The sequence below is a fragment of the Marmota marmota genome, unplaced genomic scaffold, assembly GCF_001458135.2.
Source record: "Marmota marmota marmota unplaced genomic scaffold, marMar, whole genome shotgun sequence".
Taxonomy (NCBI): domain Eukaryota; kingdom Metazoa; phylum Chordata; class Mammalia; order Rodentia; family Sciuridae; genus Marmota; species Marmota marmota.
In genome coordinates this window covers 52,157,857-52,178,938 of record NW_025999842.1, presented here as the reverse complement: position 1 = coordinate 52,178,938, position 21,082 = coordinate 52,157,857, and the positions used below count along the sequence as shown (strand labels likewise).

Sequence of the window (21,082 nt, the reverse complement as noted above, 5' to 3'; positions counted from 1 at the left end):
AAAAATACAATTATATGCATCAACCAACTGAGTCTCATGATATAATGTTGAATGAAAGAATAGAGGAAATGTGATGGGATTTCTGAGGTGCTGATGATGTTATATATATATATATATATATATATATATATATATATATATATATATATTTCTTGACTTGGCTCAGTTACAAAGAGATTCACTTACAACAAGTAAATCATAGTGTTGTGAGTTTATATGTTTGGTAATTTTCATTTATATGTGCTATTGTTTAATACAGAAGGTAAAAACTTAAAAAAAAACTTGTCTTAGTCTATTTTATTGTTCTATTTTTACAACAGAGTACCTGAAACTTTGTAATTTATAAAGAAAAGAAATGTATTCTTACAGTTCTGGAGGCATGGAAACTCCAAACTGTGATTCCAGTATCCAGATGGATGCTTCACAGCATGGCAGAAGGTGAAAGGGAGAGAGCAAGCCAGCATTGGAGGACCAGGTGAGAGCAGGTCCCCTTCATACCAACCCACTCTCGGGATGACTAATCCACCCCACATGGTAATGACACTAATCCATTATGAGAGTTCTGCCCACCATGAATGAAACACCGCCTCCGGGTTCCACCTCCCAGTATGGCTACACTGGGAATCAAACTCCCAGCACAGGAATTCTCAGGCAAAAACATTCTGTAGCCATGTTTCTGTAGTCTATGTTTCTTTAATGTTTAGCACAGCCATCAACAGTATTTGCAAAATAATTATAACCCCATGAAATATTTTTCAAAACTTGTAAGACAATAGTCTAGTTAATACACTCGCATGCTTACTTTATTCCATACTCTATTCTAAGCACTTCAAAGGTAAAATGCATTTCATCTCCTCAACAATCTTATGAGGACAATACTATAAACACCTTCATCTCATAAATAAGAAGGTCTGGAGAGATTAAGTAACTTGAATGTGGTCACAAAGCTAAAAAGCAAACCAAGTGGAAGGTTATCAAGTTGTGCATTGCTTACTGTTATGCTCTTCTGCATCTCAGAGCAAAACTTTTGAAGTCTAAAGTGTCAAATTTGTCCTCATGAATGCATTTAAAATGAAGTAATGTTGTTCCTTTATATATTTGAACCTGCTGTATATAAATAATGCTTTAAAATTTTTGAAACAGATGTTTTTATGTTTTGTAGAAATATTTTTAAAAATGTTTTCTACCTCATACTTAGAATGATTAAAATGGGTTTTAAATATATAAAAATAATTAAAAATTATCACCAAAAAGCTGAGATTGAACCCCAATTCTATTAGCTGTGATTTTTCTGTGCCTCAATTTCCTTCCCTTTTAAATGGACATAATTAATCCTACCTGACAGCAATGATATGAGAACTAAGTGATGTGGCATTTGTGTTGTGAATGGAGAAGTATCTAATTATGCATGAAAGCCAGAAATGATAGAACCTAATGGTACTTTGCTTTAAATTTACACTTTAGAGTTTTGAAAGCCAAAGATGTTAAATAACTTGCCACAAGTAACAATCTTAGCATCCTGAACTTGAATCCTGGGCTTTAGGTTACAAGTTCAGTGCTCCTTGAAAAGCAGTTTGGTCCTCATTTATTTCTGCTTTTCCTTATCTCCTTCTACATAAAATACACAAGCTGAATTTTTAAAAATTACATATTGTTGCCATTTAATTCAATAAATATATTTATTTGACTTTTAAAGATTTACATTAGAGGGTACAATATACCTTGGTACACTGTTCTCCAACTCACTGTTTTAGACTTAAATATTACGCATAAAACTTTTATACTCGTTTTATCTTTAAGTTTGAGAAGGGCCTTGTCCTCAGTCTCTTGCTCATGCACCCATACATGGGCACTTGGGGACCATGTATTCAGTGAAAAAGAAAACAGTCCTTATCAAGTATTTTTTTTATTATTCATTGAAATATTTTTTCTTATAATGACTCTTTAGTGATTAAAAGAGATCTAAACAGAAAAATTAGAATGTTAATTGTGGCTATCCAAAGCTGCTATCACATACATTCCTGTTTAATGTTTATCCCTTTTGCTTTACTTTAACCTAAAAGATTATTCTTGGTTCCCATGCAATAATAAAGGTCTAGAGAAACAGGAAATAAAAATTACTATGTATTTTAAATGACTAAAACATATTTTCCAAATCATACTAAAAACTAAATTGAAACTGGGTTTTCATTTAATTGAAAAGCAAGAAAACTAGTCTTAAGAACATGGAATTATACTATATTTCTATCACATAGAAAACAACTTTGGTTTTTTTTTTTTTTTTTAGATTTAATGACCTTTTTCTAAATTGAGGCATTCTTTAGACCTCCATATTACTGCGGCATCTCCTTTCACAAGAATGCTTTCTACACTTTTGTGAATGACTGAGTCCTTTCATCTGGCTGAACACAGCTGGCAAGTGGCATAATGAGAAAGGGAAATGAAGGCCTTTTTTTTTTTAACTCCTGGAAAACCCAGAAATATATAAATCATATTCAAACTAAAGCAGCATGAGTTGCTTGGGTAACTGCACAACCTGGACATCTTAATGTAAATAGTGTTTTCTGTTTTATGAAGAACTGTAGATATTATAGTATAATTTTATTTAAAAAGTCTCTCTATGGTGTGTGGTTTCTCTAAACAGTATTAGGGAAAAATATGTTTTTCATATTTAATTAATTTGAAAATGTTCAAATACTGATCAAATCTGAAACAGAAAATTTAGTGAAAATGTCCAAACCTGTTAAATATGTGTATTCAGTTTATGGAGGAAGATCTTAAACAGTTGGACATGCAATAGGACAAGACGTTTTCTTAGACGTCTTTCCAAACTGGGAGGAATTTAGAGTCTAAGTCCCTCAGTCCTGGAGGAAAGTGGTGCCAGAGGACTGACTGGCCCAGTCACTCAAGCTGGGGCAATGGGCTCTCTGTCTTCTCATGTGCAGAACTCCTGCTTCTAGGACATTCTCCTGCCTAACAATATCAAAGGCACATGGGAACAATTCAAATTCTTCAAGGAAGATGCTAACAAAGGAATCTAAAAGGAAAATAGGACTCTCCCTTTAATCCTCTTTTATTTCAACTTAAAATATCACACAATAACAAATAAATTATTTCTACTGTAAATGCAATACATTTATTATGGGAAAAGTTGAACAATTCTGAATATATATATATATATATGTATATATATACATATACATATATATATATATTTATTTATATATGTATAAATTAAGTCTTGTTCCTATCCTGTACTCCAATGGTATTCACTATAATATTTTAATTTAAATTTGGAAATTTTCTATAGTGTATATGAATATGCTTATGTATTTATATAAATGTTAATGTAGATATTTTTCCACTTACTGCTTCTGAAAAATCATTCTGGATTGTTTGCACATACCACATTAAAAATAGCTATATGGCATTATATTGCCTTGATTTAAAACAATGTATTCAACAATTCACCTATTTTTAACATCACATAGCTTCTGATATTTAATATTACAAAAAATATAATAATAGATAATTATGTATGTTTTCAACTAAGATTTTCTATGGTCAAAAAGGATTTAAAGCATTACCCATCTGGTACCTTCAGATACCAAGATTCTATTAACTCAGACAAATGGTACATTCCCCATATCTACACTGGACCTGTGAAAGCACACTGCTCACACCAGTTTGGGGACCAGATGTGGCCCCCCATACCATACCAGGAGAAAAGAAGAAGATTCTTAGAGTTCAAGACTCTTAAAAATAGTCTTCAATATATTTAAGCCATGTATAAAACCCATTTTTGAACAGAAGACTTTTTGTGTATATCTGAAGCAGTAGGCAGATAATGATGATTTTCATCTTTCAGAAAGGATATTTTATATGTTTCTTGTTTATATATTAATTATTACAAGAGAACACAGAAGATTTCAATAAGAAAAAATCTTAGGAGGAATTTAAATTAAACTTCAGGCTAATTCATAAATCACTACAGAGGAAAAATAAAACACTTGATATTTTACACAAGAAAACCCATCAAAACCTCATTATCAATCTTTGTTTTTTTCAATCTTCACCCTACAGATGAGGGAGGAGGAAGAGGAGAAGAAAGAGGAGGAAGAGGGGGAGGAGAAGAAGGTGAAAGAAGAGGTAGGGAGGCAAAGAGGGAGAGAGGGAGGAAAGAAGAAAGAAAAGAAGGGAAAGGGAGAGGGAGGGAGGGAGGGAAAGCAGGAAGGAACTTTAAATGACAAGAATTTGGCATGGCATACTGGCTTCAGCTATTATTTTCATACTTCTTGACTATGCAAATCAGTGTAGACAGTATTCATGATAGGATTTATATTTTTAAAAATATTGAGGTACTCAAAAATAATATTAAGAATTCATATTGCTGAATAGATTTTTTGGTGAGTTGGGTCACATTGTTAGGGTTATCCAAAATAATAAAACTTGCTCCCTATCAGCCAGGATGAGCTGTTAACCCACACTCAGAAGAGATGTCAGACAGAAGTCTCTGAGCCACACAGGATATACCACTGTCTGGGTTAGGGTAACCAAACTGTACCAAGTTTACCACTAGAAGAGGCAGCAATCCTGCCCCCAAGGGGTCAAGGTCTCAGAATTGATATTTAATGGACAATTAGCTCACCAATTTTTTTCTTTTCCCCTGGCAAAACTTTAGCTTTCTTTAACATCCTGTTTTTTTAAGAACACCAGTACAAATATGATTTCAAAAGAATAACCATGCCTTCAACTGATCATAATAATGATTGTCACTTAGTTATTAACATTTCCAGTTATTCTCTAAAGAAATTAGAATTGGAGTTGAAGAGATACTAAATGAAGTAATATAGAAAATCTAGGACACGATTGACATTTAGGAAAAAGATGTTTGTCTCATAACATTGAAGCTCCCAGCTTTAGTGAACCCAAAACACATCTATGTATCTCGAGAAGGGCTATAACCACGAAGAAGCAGAAACCTCACAGGAGAGAAATAAGGCAGAGAGATTATCTCCCCAGGGTCCTGCTGGGGAGAAATTCCAACCCAGGGCCTTGTTTTGTTTATGTTTTTCTTTGGCAATGGGACTATCTTGGAAGCAAATTATGTAAATTTAGATAACTGAGTTATGGCATACTATAAAAAGAAGTGGCATAAATAAGGGATGAAAGGTGGAAGAATAAAAACAAATGCAGGATTAAGGATTCAATATTAATCTTCTCAGAATTTGGAAAGGCAGAGGCATCTGACAGTCCTGTTTTAGACAAGTAATCTCTGGAAATTCTGAGCCACTACTAGACACTTCCAGATACTGGACTACGCCAGAGTTCAAGCCCATCTCTTCTGTGAACCTTCCTTATTTACATCAAATGCCTGCGGGGATCCTGGCTACTCTTTCTCAAAGGACTCCTGCTTCCAAAAACTCCTAGGGATCTAAGTTCAAGGGATGATGAAAATAGTTTCAATACATGGATTCATGATATCTCAGATAGGTATAGTAGCTTAATCAGCCCTGGTAAAACCTTGGCTGTCTTTAACATTCTATTTTTAAGAACACCATTACAAACATGAGTTCAAAGAGTAACAATGTCTTCAACTGATCATAATAAAAATCATCATAGTAAAAATAAATATCTAGATGGATATAAAATTTCATTTATTGTACTCCATTTTGCCTTTCCTGTGGTTTTTCTTCATCATAATCTTCCTCCCTGTTACAGTTTAGATATGAGGTGTTCCCCAAATGCCATGGGTGAGACAATGCAAGAATTTTTCAGAGGTGATTTTGGGTTTTGAAGCCTTAACCTAATCAGTGGACTAATCTGCTGATATGGATTAATTGGGTAGTAACTGTAGGCAGGTGGGATATGGCTGGAGTCTGTAGATCCCTGGGGATGTACCTGTGGAGTTTATATCTGTCCTTTGTGAGCAGAGATCCCTCTATTTCTTGGTTGTCACTTCCTGAGCTGTTTCTTTCACCACATCCTTCCACCATGATATTTGCCTCATCTTGGGCCCAGAATCAATGGGAATTGGCCAATCATGAACTGAACCTCTGAAACCATGAGCCCCAAGAAAGTTTTCCTCCTCTGCATTGTTCTTGTCAGGCCTTTTGATCACAGTAACAAAACACTGACAAAACACTCCCAAACTTCTTTTTTTCTTACATGGCTCTGCATGGTCTTCACTCATTTGTGAACCTGTTTCTGAAGAGGGGGGGATCATTACTTGCCTATCTTTATATTCACTTCACTTCTACAGATATGGCTCTTGACATGCTGAAAGCATGCAGCAATGTTTTATGAATTAAAGTTTGACACTTACATTTGCATTACAAATAACTGGTTGTTCCCAAGTCTACTCTGATCCTTAAATTTGACAGTTGACTTTAATATAATGAAGCCCTTTTAGTCATGCTTGGGATTAGTTTACCACTTAATAAATCCCTTCCAACACTACGTTCTGTGAGTCAACAAGCAGTTTCCCCTGTGATTCAAGCCTGGCTAACAACAAATCAGACTGTGGAAGAATGACTACTAGGCAGAGGTGTTATCCAGGTTATACATTTTGAGGAAATATAAATGACGTAAAAAGAAACCTCTGAATAAAGATACTACAAAAATTTGACCTAAAGGAATGTTAGAAATAACCCAATATAACCGGTTTCTTTTACAAATGAGGAAACTGAAGCAGAGAATAAGTGGGTAGTTTAGATCACCCAGTTAGTTGGAGCCTGAATGAGGATGTTCACTTTATTGTCTATCTCTGTCCACTTCCCTGTCTGTTCACTTCATGTGACCATTCTCTAAGTATAAATTACACATATAGATACCTAGATGATTTGGGGGGAGAAGAAAAGTATAAATGCCTTGATTATACACTAGAACTGAGACACATTTCCCTTTCTCTGTTCAAGTTTCCAACAGTGCCTGACACATAGTAAGGACTCATTTAATTTGGGTTTCTGCATCTTCTTTTCCTCAAATCTGCATATTAACCACATTAGTGAATCAAAGCCTGGATATCAATAGAGACACTAAGGATGCTTGTAGAACCAATGGTATGGACCCCAAGGTGCCTCTTGTATGGATGAGGGATGAGGCCCCTGAGTGTATTCTTAGAAGAAGTGGGGATGCCACCATGGGGAGGTACTAATAGGGATGCTCTCACCTCTGTGTGAGTGACCCCTAAATTTCCAAATGCCAAATCCCTTCTTCCTTAGCCATATGTGACTGCCAGAGGAGGCTCCTATTTGTCCATAGACTTTTTGGGGGGCACAATCTTTAAGATGGTAATTTTTATCTTTGGATAAAATTTTCTGCACATAGAAGTTTCTTTTATAAATCATATCCCTCAGCAATGTGAGGTGAGCCACCTCTAATACCTGTTAACTTCTATAACTGGTTGTTCCCAAGTCTGTTCTGATCTTTAAATTTGACAGTTGTCTTTAATATAATGAAGCCCTTTTAGTCATGCTTGGGATTAGTTTACCACTTAATAAATCCCTTCCAACACTACGTTCTGTGAGTCAACAAGCAGTTTCCCTTGTGATTCAAGACTGGCTAACAACAAATCAGACTGTGGAAGAATGACTACTAGGCAGAGGTGTTATCCAGTTTGTACATTTTGAGGAAACTTGGTCATTTTACTTTTGCATTTAAGATGTCCCTTTGCTGAAAATAGCACTCTCAATGTTTGGAATGCCCTCCTGTTTATTACTGACAGTTGATTTCCAGATGATATTTTAGTCTGGAATAACACTGAAAACATTTTCCAAAGATAGTTAAAAATGTCATGTTTGAAATTTATTTAAATAATTTGCAATATATGCTGGGTAGTAAATTTTCAGCAAACATTTTAACTAGGTTTATGTCAAGCACCAACAGTAGCTTTATGCTGAACACTGGGCTTGGCATTAAAAGGTGTACTGATATAATTGTTTTCCTTAAGCTCAGGTCTGCTCCTAACACATTTTGGATTTTTCCACCCTTGTCCTAAGTAACTTGATTCAAAAGAGTTTCTCCAAGCTAATTTGCTGAAATGGAGTCAACACTAATTTTGTCACATGTCATTCAACTGAGTGAGTGCACTCTGAAATCAGACAGCTTAGTGCCAGGTAAAAATTCTTATAAATGAGATACCAATTTTAGAGTAGCAACTAGTTAACTTTGGGCTTCTACTTGAGACACAAAGCGACTTCATTTTATTAGAAAAAAACGTCAATCAAGATGTAACTACTGACACCCGTCTTTGTTTCACCAGCCAGAAATAAAAGATAAAGCAGAGGAAATGGAGGAGCTGCAGTTAGGCATTTGCAACACACAAAGTCCTTGTTTTCCCACTAGGCGCTGCAGAAAAGCAATTGTCCATTCACAGCACATCCTCTGCATTTCAGAGCTAATATTTTTGCAGTCTTTAACTTGGTACATTACAGTTTTATGCTGTTAATTTTGTTAACCCCTCAGAATGCACTGTATGTTTGATGTCTTGCTTAACAGTACTGCTAACATGACCCAGTTTTACAAATTTCTGGTTCTCAATGTTGAGAATAGAAACTTTAAGAAAACATGTAAGAAAATTTGGAACAAGGTAATGGTTTCAAATAATCCTGTCTAGCTATTGCCTAACTTTGAGAGGGGCAATAAGGAAATCCATGTTAACACTATATTACCTAAATTACTTTTACAAAAATTGACTGTGTGCATAAGATTGATTTTTAGCAGGGGTCCCCTCCAACACATAATAATGTACCATTGAAAACAGCTTTAGCCCTTGTTTAGTTGCCTTTCCTGCAGCATTTAATGTGCTTACTGTATATGAATGCACATCCATGCATATACATGTATATACTTCTCTGCCTCCTGGTGCAAAGAGCTTTACTCTATCATTGCAGTGGTCGCTTTGGCCAGAGCACATGAAGAACAGAATTTTTAGTTGATTAATTAGTCCCTAGGTTCAGTCACTTAAGTTCCTAATTAAATATCTGACTTTGCTTTCAGCAGTTGTAGGAAAAGATAATTAGCACAATTTGCAGTGATGATAAAGTTTTATTTTCCTTTATAAATAATAAGATGTAAATCACTAGTCATATAACGCAGTGCCTACTACAGTCTCCCACTGACTTCTAAATTCAGAATATTCTTTATAAAATGCAACAAGGTGATAAAGTAAATTTTTCCTCATGAATTCATTTTTCAGACACCTTCTATTGATTTTTCTACCTTCAATTTTGCTACCAGCTGCTTCTCTTTTCCTGTTAATTTCTTCATCTTGAAATGTGCTATCAACCAGCGTGACAAACTCAAGAAAAAAACTGATTTTCTCTCCTGTTTCTGTAACAGCTCACCAAACCCTTTCCCAACATTTTCCTACCATGTTCCACTGAAAATTGAAAAGAAAAACAAAATCTAACTCTAAGATTTATGTTGGAGAAGAAATATTTCATTCACTAAAAAAGAAAAAATAAATAATAAATCCCTCCCCAATGGGGGCTCAAAGTGCAATGGAAATGCCAGAGTCTCTTACACTGATTGGAAAGAAATCCTGTTGCCCTCAAACTGTTAATTCAGGGTAGGTGATAATGTTTAGTCAGTTTGCCTAGAAAAAGGAAATTCAAAAGCTGGTTGCTGTAGGAACAATCACAGACAAAATATATATACATATATATGTACAGGTTCCTTTTAAATAAAAATCCTGCCATCTCTCTGTGCCTCTATTCTCTCAAGAAAAATGAGATTGCCGCTTAAATTTGTTGTACATACCTCAACCATTAAACAAGACATTTAACCATAGTGGCAGTTCTGTGACCTTTGAATGCCGTGAAATCTCTGAGCGGTGCCGCTTGTTCATGAAGACTTGTGCTGCAGAATCCAGCAACTTCATCCAGGATTAGGAATATAACTAAGTGAAAGAAAAAAGAAAAAAAAAAAAAAAACACACAAAGCAAACAGAGACCGAGAGAAGGAAGGTAGGTAGAAAGAGAGACTCTGGGTGAGGACACCACTTTTCTCCCAGTCAAGTGCTGCAGTGCCCAGACCGACCGACTGGCCGGGTGAGCAGGCAGCCGGCCTGTGAGGCTGGGAGGTGCTGTCAGTTGCCACAGGCAAGGAAAAGCAGAGACCAATCGGCTTCGAGGCTGGCAGCTTACTGGAGTGGAGCCTTTTCTGTTTATGTTTCCTCATTTCAAGAGTGACGTCAAAGGGTTTAGTTTTTCCTCTGCATGTGCTATTAATTTTAAAGTACTGTACTATGGGAAGAATGTGTGTGTGTGCCTGTGATTAGCCGGGGTGCCCTACTCTCAGGAGAACCCAAGAAACATTTTCTATAATCAGGAAGAAATTTTAAAACTTTAAAAATACCTTGTGGTTAGGTGTATAAAAAAAATGAAACAAAGAACCCTGAGCTAAATAAAATAGCAAGCTTTACATTCTTTCCATGTGTGAGCGTGCATGCATATGCCCACTTCCCAGCTGTTGCTTACTTTTGAACTAATTCATTTCTACCCTAACCTAAAAATGAGCTGCTAATTAATCCTGATAGCCGTGGATGTAGAATTGTGCCAATGAGCTCGTGGACCATATTATGCGCAGAGAAAAGTTGGACTTGTTTAGCAATTGCTGCTGCTGGTCCCTGCTTCTCCCTCCTTCCTGCATCTTCTGGGGGGAAGCCTCAAGATTATTCATGTTAGGAATCTCCCTCCTGCAATCCCCTTAGGAATCATTCAAGAAGCAGGGCATGGTGAGGCAACACAGGCCTGCCTGGGGTATCCGCACGTCAGCTCCCAAAGTGTGTGAAGGTGCAGTTATTTAGGGATACTTCCTCTACCAGGGGCCCCAGCTTATCCCTGTGTTTTTCTTCCCACTCTGGAAAATCTCTGTGGTAGCCATCTGTTGCTACTGCCACCCCCAGATCCTCCCCTGTCCCCACCCCCTACACCCTGAATCCTACTAACACAAACACTTTTTCTTCTGGAAACTTCCCCCTCTATCTGTGGATGGCACAGCCTTTCCCACTAGCCTCACCCCAAGAGCAGAACTGTGAGGGGCCTGTGACCCATGCTGGCCAATCAGATGCCTCATGGCTCTAGACACAGAAAATGGTTTAAGGGTAGGCAGGACATTCAGGAAGTCCAGGGTTCTTTTTCAGACACTCACATTGACTCTTTGAGAGAGAGGTATTTGTAACTCAGATCCTAGGTGTTAGGGTTAAGCAACCCTGTGTTTTTTCGGGGTTCCTCTCTGATGTTGAAGATACAGTAGTAAACATAGCATTTTCTCCCAGGGAGTTTGCGTTTTGAGAAGTGGGAAGACAGGCAATAAAAGTAGGTAAATATGTAATGTCAGGTGGTAATAAGAGGTTTTCAAATAAAGTAAGGTTAGGGCCAGAAGATGTGTGTGTGTGCGCACACACACGTGTGTGCATGTGGTGTGTGTATGTGTGTGTGTGTGTGTGTGTCTGTGTGTGGTGTTTGCTGTTTTAGGTATGACAATTAGGAAGCACTTTAATGAAACAACTTTGGGAAGATGACAAATGAAGGTAAGACATGGGTTATATATTTCTGCACTCCAGGTAGAAGAAGCCCGTCAAGGATACAAGGCAGGCGAATGCTCAAGGAACAGGAATATTCCGGGGACAGGAGGGGAATTGGGTAACTAGAGGAGAATGAGTGTGTCTCGGAGAGGATCAGAAAGAGACCATGGAAAGGATTTGGGCTGTATTCTAGGACAGAAAACCTATGGGAGGGTTTTAAGCTGAGGAATGCTCATGATCTGATATATATTCTAGAGGAATTTCTCTCTCTTTACTGTGGAAAATAGATTTCTGGGGAGGAAGGGTAGAAGCAGTGAGACCACTATGAGACCATTGCAGTAGGTAGGGGAGAGGCCATGGGCTCCGGTCAGAGCAATGTGGAAGGTGAGATGACCAGATTCTGGAAGCCCGTGTGTGTGTTTGCAGATAGAATTGGCAGGATTTGAAGACATGAACGTGAAAGAGAGGAATCAAAAATCATTCCCAGGTTCCTGCTTGGGCAAATTAGAAGAGAGTTGCCATTTATTGACACAGGGTAAACTGGGCAAGGAGCCTGGCTTTGATGTGAAACAGTGATTCTGGATCTTCATTCATCAGAAATAAATATTTATTGATTATCTGCTCTGTACTAGGCACTCTTCTAGTTTCTGGAGATAAAGCAATGAACACACACACACACACACACACACACACAGTGCCTTCATGAGACTTGGATTCTTCTGAATGGAGAGAGACCATATCAATAAATATAAAATTTACACAGGATATTGGATGGCAGTAACACTGTGGAGGAAAAAAGTTAGATAGGAAAGGACAAATAGGGGTTGTGATCTTCCAATGAATACCCAGGGAGGATGTCCCTGGGAAGGTGATGTTTGAGCACAAATTTGAAGTTGATGAGAGAAGAGTGGGAGATCATTAAAGGCAGGGAAACATTGAGTGTAAGTTCCCTGAGGAGTGAGTTGGCTGGTAAATAGGAAACAGTAATGGATCCAAAAGGGGCATATCATATAGAACTTTCTCATTATAAGGACTTTGGCCTTTCTTCTCAATGAAATGGGGCTTTAAGCAGTGGAGTGAGATGATCAGACTGAATTTTAACATGCTCTCTCTGGCAGTTGTGTGGAGATCAAGGTAGAAGAAGGGGAACTAGTAAAGGGACTATTGCAACAATAGCCAGAGGTCACTGTGGTACCAATCGGGATGCTTTTGCTAGAGGTGGCTAGAAACCATCAGCTTCTGGTATTATTTTGGTGTTAGAGATGATAATATTTATTAAATGGATTGGATGTTAAGTACAAGAGAGGATGATTAGTTAGAGCAAACAATGACTTCTCCAAAATTTGTTCCATCAAGTGGAAGAACAGCCCTGGCATTGCCTGAAAGACAGTGAGAGAAGCAGATTTCATGGGGAAGATAGAGAATTTGATGCCAAATATGTTAACATTGCCTATAAGACAGAGATGTTGTTTATGGGCATATAAAAGCCTGGGGTTCAGGGGCAGTTCTGGGATGTACTTATAAATTTGTAAGTCACTGTTAATGCATGGCATCTAAAGCTAAGACTGCATGAGACTAGCAAGGGAATGAATGCAGATGGGAAAGCGGCAGGCAGGCCACAATTAAGTCATCAGGAATATGAGGAAGAACCAGTAAGAGAGACTGAGCAGTCTCCAGGAGGTCCCAGAAAATCCAAGAGAGGGTGGTATCTTGGAAGGCAAGATAATTATTTCAGTAATCATCCTTGTCAAGAGAAAGCTAGATGATGAAGACTGAGAATTAGCCTTGAATTTAGAATCATTCCTACCTTTTTAAAAAAGCAGATTTAGTGCTGTAGAAAAGGTGAAAAATGGACAGAAAATGGAAGAATTGAGAATAGAGAGTATAGATCATTCTTTCAAGGTATTTCACTCCAAAGAGAGCAGAGAAATGGAGCAGTAATCTGAGGGGAGAGTCAAAAGACCATTCTTAACATGAGAGAAATATCAGAAATTTTTTATGTGATGAAAAAGATCCACTTGAGAGAAGTAATTGCTGATGAAAGAGAGAAAGTGCTGAAGCAAAAATGGGATGTGTGATAGGAAGAATAGTCCTCTAGAGACGTCCAAAACAATTCTGACCCCTGGGACCTGGTAACATGTTACATGGGTAAAGAGACTTTGCAGATATAATGGAAGTTACGAATCTTAAAGTGGGGAGATTTGTCCTGTATTATCTGGGTATGCCCAATCTAATATGAGCCCTTTAAAGGAGAGGATTTTTTTTTCCTCAATGGAGGCAGAAGAGAGATGCAGTAGAAGAAATCAGAGAAATTCAAGAAGGGATCCAACACACCAGCTCTGAGTGATAGAGCCATGAATAAGGACCACAGAGAGGTCTTCAGTAGCTCAGGGTGGCTCTCCAACTGACAACCAGCAAGAAAATGTGCACCTGAATCTTATGACTGAAACTGGATTCCACCAACACCCAAATGGGGCTTGGAAGAGATTCTTCTTCAGAGCCTTCAGAAAGAACAGCCCTGCTAATACCTTGCTTTCAGCCCTGTAGACCACAAGCAGAGTACCTAGCCAAATCCCCCAAGATAAATATAACATGGTAAATTTTGTGATGTTTCAGCGGTGACATAAAACTAGAATGGAGTTATTGGCTTTGGAAAGGAGCAGTTGTGGCTCATCCATAGAAAGAGAAGGCGAGGCAGAATAAAAAATGTAGGTGCTAGCAGGTGGCAATGGTGATGTGAGACTGCAAACATTCTCTGTGACTTCTAATTTCTCAGTGAAATAGGAATTTAGAATACTGGCTAAAAGGGAAGATAGGAGAGGTTGAAGGGGTTTGATGAGAGATGATATAAGATAGTAATTCAGGAGAAAGAGCTAGAATTATCAGAGATGATGGCCAAGAGGACTAGGACCTATTTTCATTCAAGTATCATGAATTAAGGCAATATTCCATAGCATGCTACCTTTGCAATATTTATATGACATCACCTGGAAGTATCGCGTAGGTAGTTTATATACAATTCTAGAGCCATGGATAGATAAAACGGCAGTGAAAGCCATGAGAGATCATGAGACTCACTGGATAAAATCTGAAATTCTATAATGTTTATATGCTTCATAGTTAAGGCAGATCCAGCAAGGGGGACCACAAAGGAGTAGCTGTGGAGGTAGAACAACCAAGGGAATGGTCTCTCAGACATCAGGTTCCAAGAGTCAGTGTAGGGATTAAATTGAACCTCTTCCCTATCTAAATTTATTTGTTAAAGTCCTCACTTTCAGTGTGACTGTATTTGGAAATAGGGCTTTTAAGAAGCTAAAGTTAAATGAGGTCATAATGTTGGGGCCCTAATCTGATAAGGATTATGCCCTTATAAGAAATGAAAGAGACTCCAGAGATCACTGTCTCTGCTATGTGGGGACACAGACAGAATGCCACTCTGTCTGTAAGCCAGGGAAACAGTCCTCACCACACACAAACCATGGAGGTACTTCGATCTCAGACTTCCAGTTTCCATAACTATGAGAAAATAAACTTCTGTTGTTTACACCATCCAGTATATGATATTTTATTATGGCAACTGAAGAAAACTAATACATTCAGTTATGTTAGTCAATGAATTCTCCTTTTTGCCTGAGGTCATTTAAGTTTGGTTTTCTGTTACTTATAATTGGAAAATCTTCAACAACTCCAATATGTGTATCCATGTTCCTAGAGGTGACTATCAACCCCCTTCTCCCTGATACAAATACTTTGCCACTTGTAGCTTAAGGAAACTCTATGTCCCTGTACGCTATGACTATGTGCGTATCTAACTCCACCAAACACAGTGATATCAATTTAAAACTACTAAGTTTAAAACACTAACTGGTCTACAGAGGCACCATTATTAAACACCAGCTTGAGGAGTAATTCTGTGGATCGCAACATTTAAAATGACCACACTTTCTGCAATGTATTAGTTATAAAAATAATCTGAAAAAAGTGACCTTATTTCAAATCTCTTCATTTCCTTTCTCAATCCCCTTCTTAAATAGCCCATGACACATGATTCACAGAAATGACCACTCAGTAATTTTCTTTCCTTTATAATTCAACTGTCTATTTTCTCTATTAAAGAGAGAAAATATAATTATTTTGTATTAAAAAAAATACAATTCTTCTGCTGCCTCTTTAGGATAACAAATTTCTCAGTAACCTTGCAGGTGTTAAATTCATTCAAGAAATAGTTACTGAATACTTTAATAGGCATCTGGTAGTATATGCTGAGGTTACTAATAGAGTTACAGAGACCAATAGGATGTGATCTCTACTTTTAAAAGACATTTGACAGTGAGTATAAGGCATTTTGATAATATAGTAAAAGTGAAGTGCAAGGAGGTCTCTAAAGGAAGAAGTACAATGGAAACTCAGGGACAGGGGAGATTACTCCCACCTGATGGAAGTGGGAAGATTGTAATATGTACAAGATTTTTCTTGTCTTTAACCAAAATGGTACGTGTTATAATAGGAAGGGACTGGCCAGTAGTTCAGAATGATAGGAGTAGAGCAAATGGGAAAGAACTATATATTGTGTCTCCACATGGCAGTTTAGTGAAAATGATAGTTGATTTGGAATTTGAACTGTATTTATTAGGGAATAAAATATTATTGAAATTTTGCAAGTAGGAGGTTGAAATAGCATTACTATATTTCTATGAGGAAAAAGGTCTAGTGATGAATAAAGACAAATGTGATTATAACACAGAGGAATTAGTATGTCAGAGGGGAAATCCAGGGTAATTTGGGAGTACAAAGGAGAGAAATAAAAATATCAGATTTTGAGCTTCAGAAATGTTTCTCCTTGAAGACAGTGTCATCAGGAGTAAAGTCTACAGGATACATTGGAAGAACTCTGGTATGAAGGAGGATACCTGGGATGAGTAGAAAATATTCCACTGGAAAGAGAGGATCACAAGAGTTTCAGGCTGAGACAACAGCACTTACACAGGCACACAGGCGAAGATGAACAAGGTTCACTCCAGGGACGAAAGCAAGGTCAGTTTGGGTGGGGGGACAGAACATGAAGACAGGATGGGTTTTTTTTTCATCTGTTAAGGAATTATAACTTTGTTAGGAGAGAAATGGACAGATATTTAAGAGTTTTAGAAGCAGAAGGACAAGCTGAAATGTATATATTGAAATATCACTTTGGAGTTGTATGGGGGTCATAGCGGGGAAAGCCTGGAGGCAGATCAGTAGAGAAGGGATGGTATTGTGGATGGGGTTTGTAGTTATGTTGACATGGAGGTATGAGAAAATTTAGGAATTAAACTAAAAAAATATCAGTAATCAGATTTGGTGATGAATTGAAGCAGAAAGATGAGGGGTTTACTATGAAGTGAGAACAAGGGATGAGAAAGATACCAGTTCCATGCATGACAAATCAGTGCCACTTATTGGGTTAGGTATGACAGAAAAGAGAAGTTCAGCTCTGTCTGCAGTTAATATCAAAGTGGAGTTTCATATGTTTTTATGAATCTCAGAAGAAACACTTGGGCTAGAATAGTTTCAAGTATCATCATGTTAACGAATCATGCCATATGGGCTCAGAAAGTATACTTGCAGTGAGGAGAGAAGAGGTTTGGGGGAAAGCCAAAAGAAATACAATGGGCTATACAATGGTAGAGAAGCCTATAAAGATTTAGAAAAATGGCGACAATGTAAGAGGAAGAAAGGAAGAATGTGATATCACAGAAGCTGAGGAAAATTGTGTTTTGCAATGTAAAATATAGTCAATGATGTTAAATCTACTGAGAGGGGAATAAAAGAATACCTAACATAGCTTCTAAATAGCTATAAACTGCAATACTGCAATATTCATGCATATGAATAAATAAAAAAATCAATGTAACAGAAAAATGTCTTAAAGTGAATTAATACCTGTACTAAAACTTAGGAAATGATAAAAGCACTATTTAAGGTGAGTAGAGAAGGAGGAACTACTTGGTAAATGATGGTTAGACAAGGCTAGTCATTTGCAAAATGAAACACTGAAACAATTTAGACTTACATTCATTCCAAAATCCATGATATAAATATAAATTTCACTTAGATAAAGATTTAAATATGAAGAACCAAATCTATGAAATAGTTGGAAAATATCTGGTGGTAGATTGGGGGAAGCCATCCGTGAATTTCATGAGAGTCTTCTCTCAGTATGGTAGCCAGGGAGATTTAGGTTTGGCATTGCAAACTATCCTTGGCTCTCCCACCATAATAGGTTGCCCAATGCACATGAGCTTTATCTCCACTGTGCTAGGAAGAGACCTCATAGTAGTTCTGGCGATGGGTGTAACCCGTTGGGAACTGGACAGCCCATTTTTAACATTTTTTGGAGAGAAGAACACTCTATGGAAGGCTTTGATGTTTCCTGATATAAATAAAGCAGGTGCAGGCTCCAATTTGCCAGAGTCTAGAAGTTCAATCCATCTGATTGGCTTGCCCGTCCTGCACCAACTTTTGAAATTACTTTTGGTGTTTCGTGGGGTTTTTTGCAATTCTATTTTTCTTGGTTTTTATTTCTCAGCCAGCCCATTCCACTGAAGGGAACCCCATTTCCACTTCCCACACACGAGGGATATGGGCAAGAGTAGATATAAATGATCTCCAAATAGGGAAGACCCTCATCTTTTAAAATGTCAGATACACAAGCAAAGCCTACAAAGAAAATTGACAAATTAATATACATCATAAAGTCTTCTGAAATTACAAAAACATTCTAAACAAAGTTAATAGACAAGGGGAAGATTGTAAGATATTTCAACTTGAATAAAATAATTGATATATTATTATATATTAATATATCTATCTTCATTGGGTTTATTTATTTATTTTAGTGAAGAAAAACTCTAATTTTAACCTAAAAACAGAAGGATTCTGTCAGATATGCATTATCATTAGACTGCATTTGTTACAGAATCCATTGGGTTTATAAGACTTAGAGATATAACAAACATGGTTGAGAGTATAGAGCAAAGGGAGCTAAGTGCCTTTTTCTTGAACAGGTGGTTGTCTGGTAATCTACACCAAAGTTTTTATAGGAGGTGAAAAAAGAAAAAGGTTGAGTCGTGACTTCTATAACTATTTTCAAAATGGAATTTTCTAGAGACATGCTGTGTTGTGAGCTTGAATTTTGATTCCCATCACAAGAAAATTCATATATCGAGTCCCAAACCTTCTGCGCTTTAGAATGTGACTGTATGTATTTAAAGACAGTGCTTGTAAAGAGGTAATTAAGGTAAAATGAGGTCCTCTAGGCCCTAATTCAATACAATTTGTATCCTTACAAGAAGAGGAGATTCAGACACAGACACACATGGAGGAAACACTACTTGAAAATCCAGGGAGAACACAGCCATTTGCAAGCTTAGGAGAAGAGCCTCAGAAGAAACCAACCCTGTCACACGTGGTCTTGAATTTCTAACCTCCAGAATAACTTTCTGTATTTAAGCCTCTCAGTTTGGGGTATTTTGTTGTGACAGCACTAGCACACTAATTCATACCAGAATATAAATCCTAAGGCAAAGACTTTAGGGGAAATCATTTCTTCAGAGAACAACAAGTAAAGGGTCTTGTGTATTGGATGGCTGGCCTGTTTCTTGTCATTATAACAATGAATATTTTCCCATGATTTATATTTTACTTTTTATTTCCAGTTCAATTTTTATTTTGTCTAAAATTTTATTTTCTGCAATGTAAAAATTATAATTTAAAAGTATAGATTTATTAAGAGTCAGTTAGTGGTTAATTATATGCTTTACAAGGTTAGATCAGGATTCCTCTAAATAGAAATTGGCTTCAGTGCTTTTAAAATAGACATTCTATTTATACAGGATTTCTTTTTTGAATTTTCTAAAATGCTTGAGTTTTTAGCTCTTATAAAATTGATCAACATTAAGAAGAGTATCAGTGCAGAAGTTCCAATCCTTATTAAAAATTAGAGTTGATTTTTAACTACACAGGATTCCCTAAAATAGTAAGATGCATGATAGCATTTAAAACCTGAATTCCATCTTACAGAGTTCAGCTCACATGTCGTTTTTTAGAAGTCTTCTAGTAAGTAGCAAAATACTTCACTAATATTTTCCGAAGGAATATACATAATTTTCTTAAGAATTCAGAAATAGACCACCATTAGGAAGGAAGCTTTATGAGACCAGTTGATCAAATCTAAATAGCTGTGTAATGTGTTCTCAGTATTTAGCATAGTACCCAGCATTTAGTAGCCATCAGTATGTAGTTGTTTAATACTGAATTAATGAGCCAATGGGATTGGTGCAATTCAAAGAGAAAAGGAGGCCCCACATCAACATAGTCAGTAACAGCAGTTTAACTGTGCTGTGAGTCCAGATTATGTGAATCCAAAGGAAGAAAATTACATACTTTATGAGCAATCAATAAAGTTTTACTTTGCAGGAGGACAAAGATTTGATGGGCATGGACAGTAGAACAGATATTCTCCCAGCATTAAAGAAGAGACATAAGAGACTATGTTTCAGGGATGTTTGCTAGCAGCAGGAAACTCCTCTTTTGTATTTCTTTTAGGGATTTTGGAAGAAGAACAAAAATACATGCAGAACTGGTATAGGATAGGTGTTAAAAGTAAAATGAGAAATGGATTGGTCTAAGCAAACCGAATGCTCATATACCAATATTCCCTGAGTGTCTAGAAGTAGCAGATCCACTTTGTTCACAAAAGCTCTCTCATCTCAAAGTCATAAACTGGTTTTAACTAATCATTTAAGAAACTGGCCAATGGATCTGGGTATGTAGCTAAGTGTAGCACACTTGCCTAGCATGCACAGGCCCTAGGTTCAGTCCCCAGCACTGGAAAATGAATAAATAAAGTTGGTAATTCCATTAAAAACAAACAAACAAGTCTCTGCCTCTTGTAACTTCATGACTAGGGTAAGGGCCAAGTTTTAATTCAATCAGGACCACTTAGGATGGCTGAAACTTTACCACATATACTATAAAATCTCTCTGCCAAAGACCTCCAAGGTCTTTTCATCTCTATATCACAGTGTGACAACCTTGAACCTTGTTGGAGAGAGGGATAAGTGGAAGGGCCTGGCCAGAGTGTGGATCTTCCATGTTGGCTGCAACTGACATGTTTTATAAAATTTTAAAAAAAAGTTTCAGTCAAATTGTGTTGAATGAATCAGACATAAATCTCATTTTGTAACTTGAAAACCATTTGAATTGTGTATACATACAGCATTTTAAATACCTAATATGGAACTGTCATGTTATTTATTGAGGCAGACATTTGTAACAAGAATATGTTCTTGATTCTCAGATTAAAGAATAATTAGGAGCCATTTTCAGCAAAAGATTGAAAACATGGATGCATTTTTCTCTAGACTTGTCAGTTTTTTTCCTCCATTAACTCCTATGCCTGTTTGTTGTCATGAAACAAGCCAACCCCACATTTCCCATGCTGCATAATCTCTAATCAATACTGACATTAGCACCATCTCCATACTCTGGTAATTAAAGAAATACTCATATTAC

General features: G+C 37.0%; 1 protein-coding gene across 1 annotated transcript in view; it reads right to left on the bottom strand.

Moving 5' to 3' along the window:
- Positions 1 to 10,112, bottom strand: part of Pde7b (phosphodiesterase 7B) — a 304,672-nt gene extending 294,560 nt beyond the window's left edge. Inside the window, exon 1 of the mRNA XM_048798732.1 lies at positions 9,763 to 10,112. Within this exon, the coding sequence (XP_048654689.1) occupies positions 9,763 to 9,783 (21 nt within the window). The 5' untranslated portion in view covers positions 9,784 to 10,112. The remainder of the gene's footprint in view (positions 1 to 9,762) is intronic.
- Between the last annotated feature and the right edge of the window lie 10,970 nt (positions 10,113 to 21,082).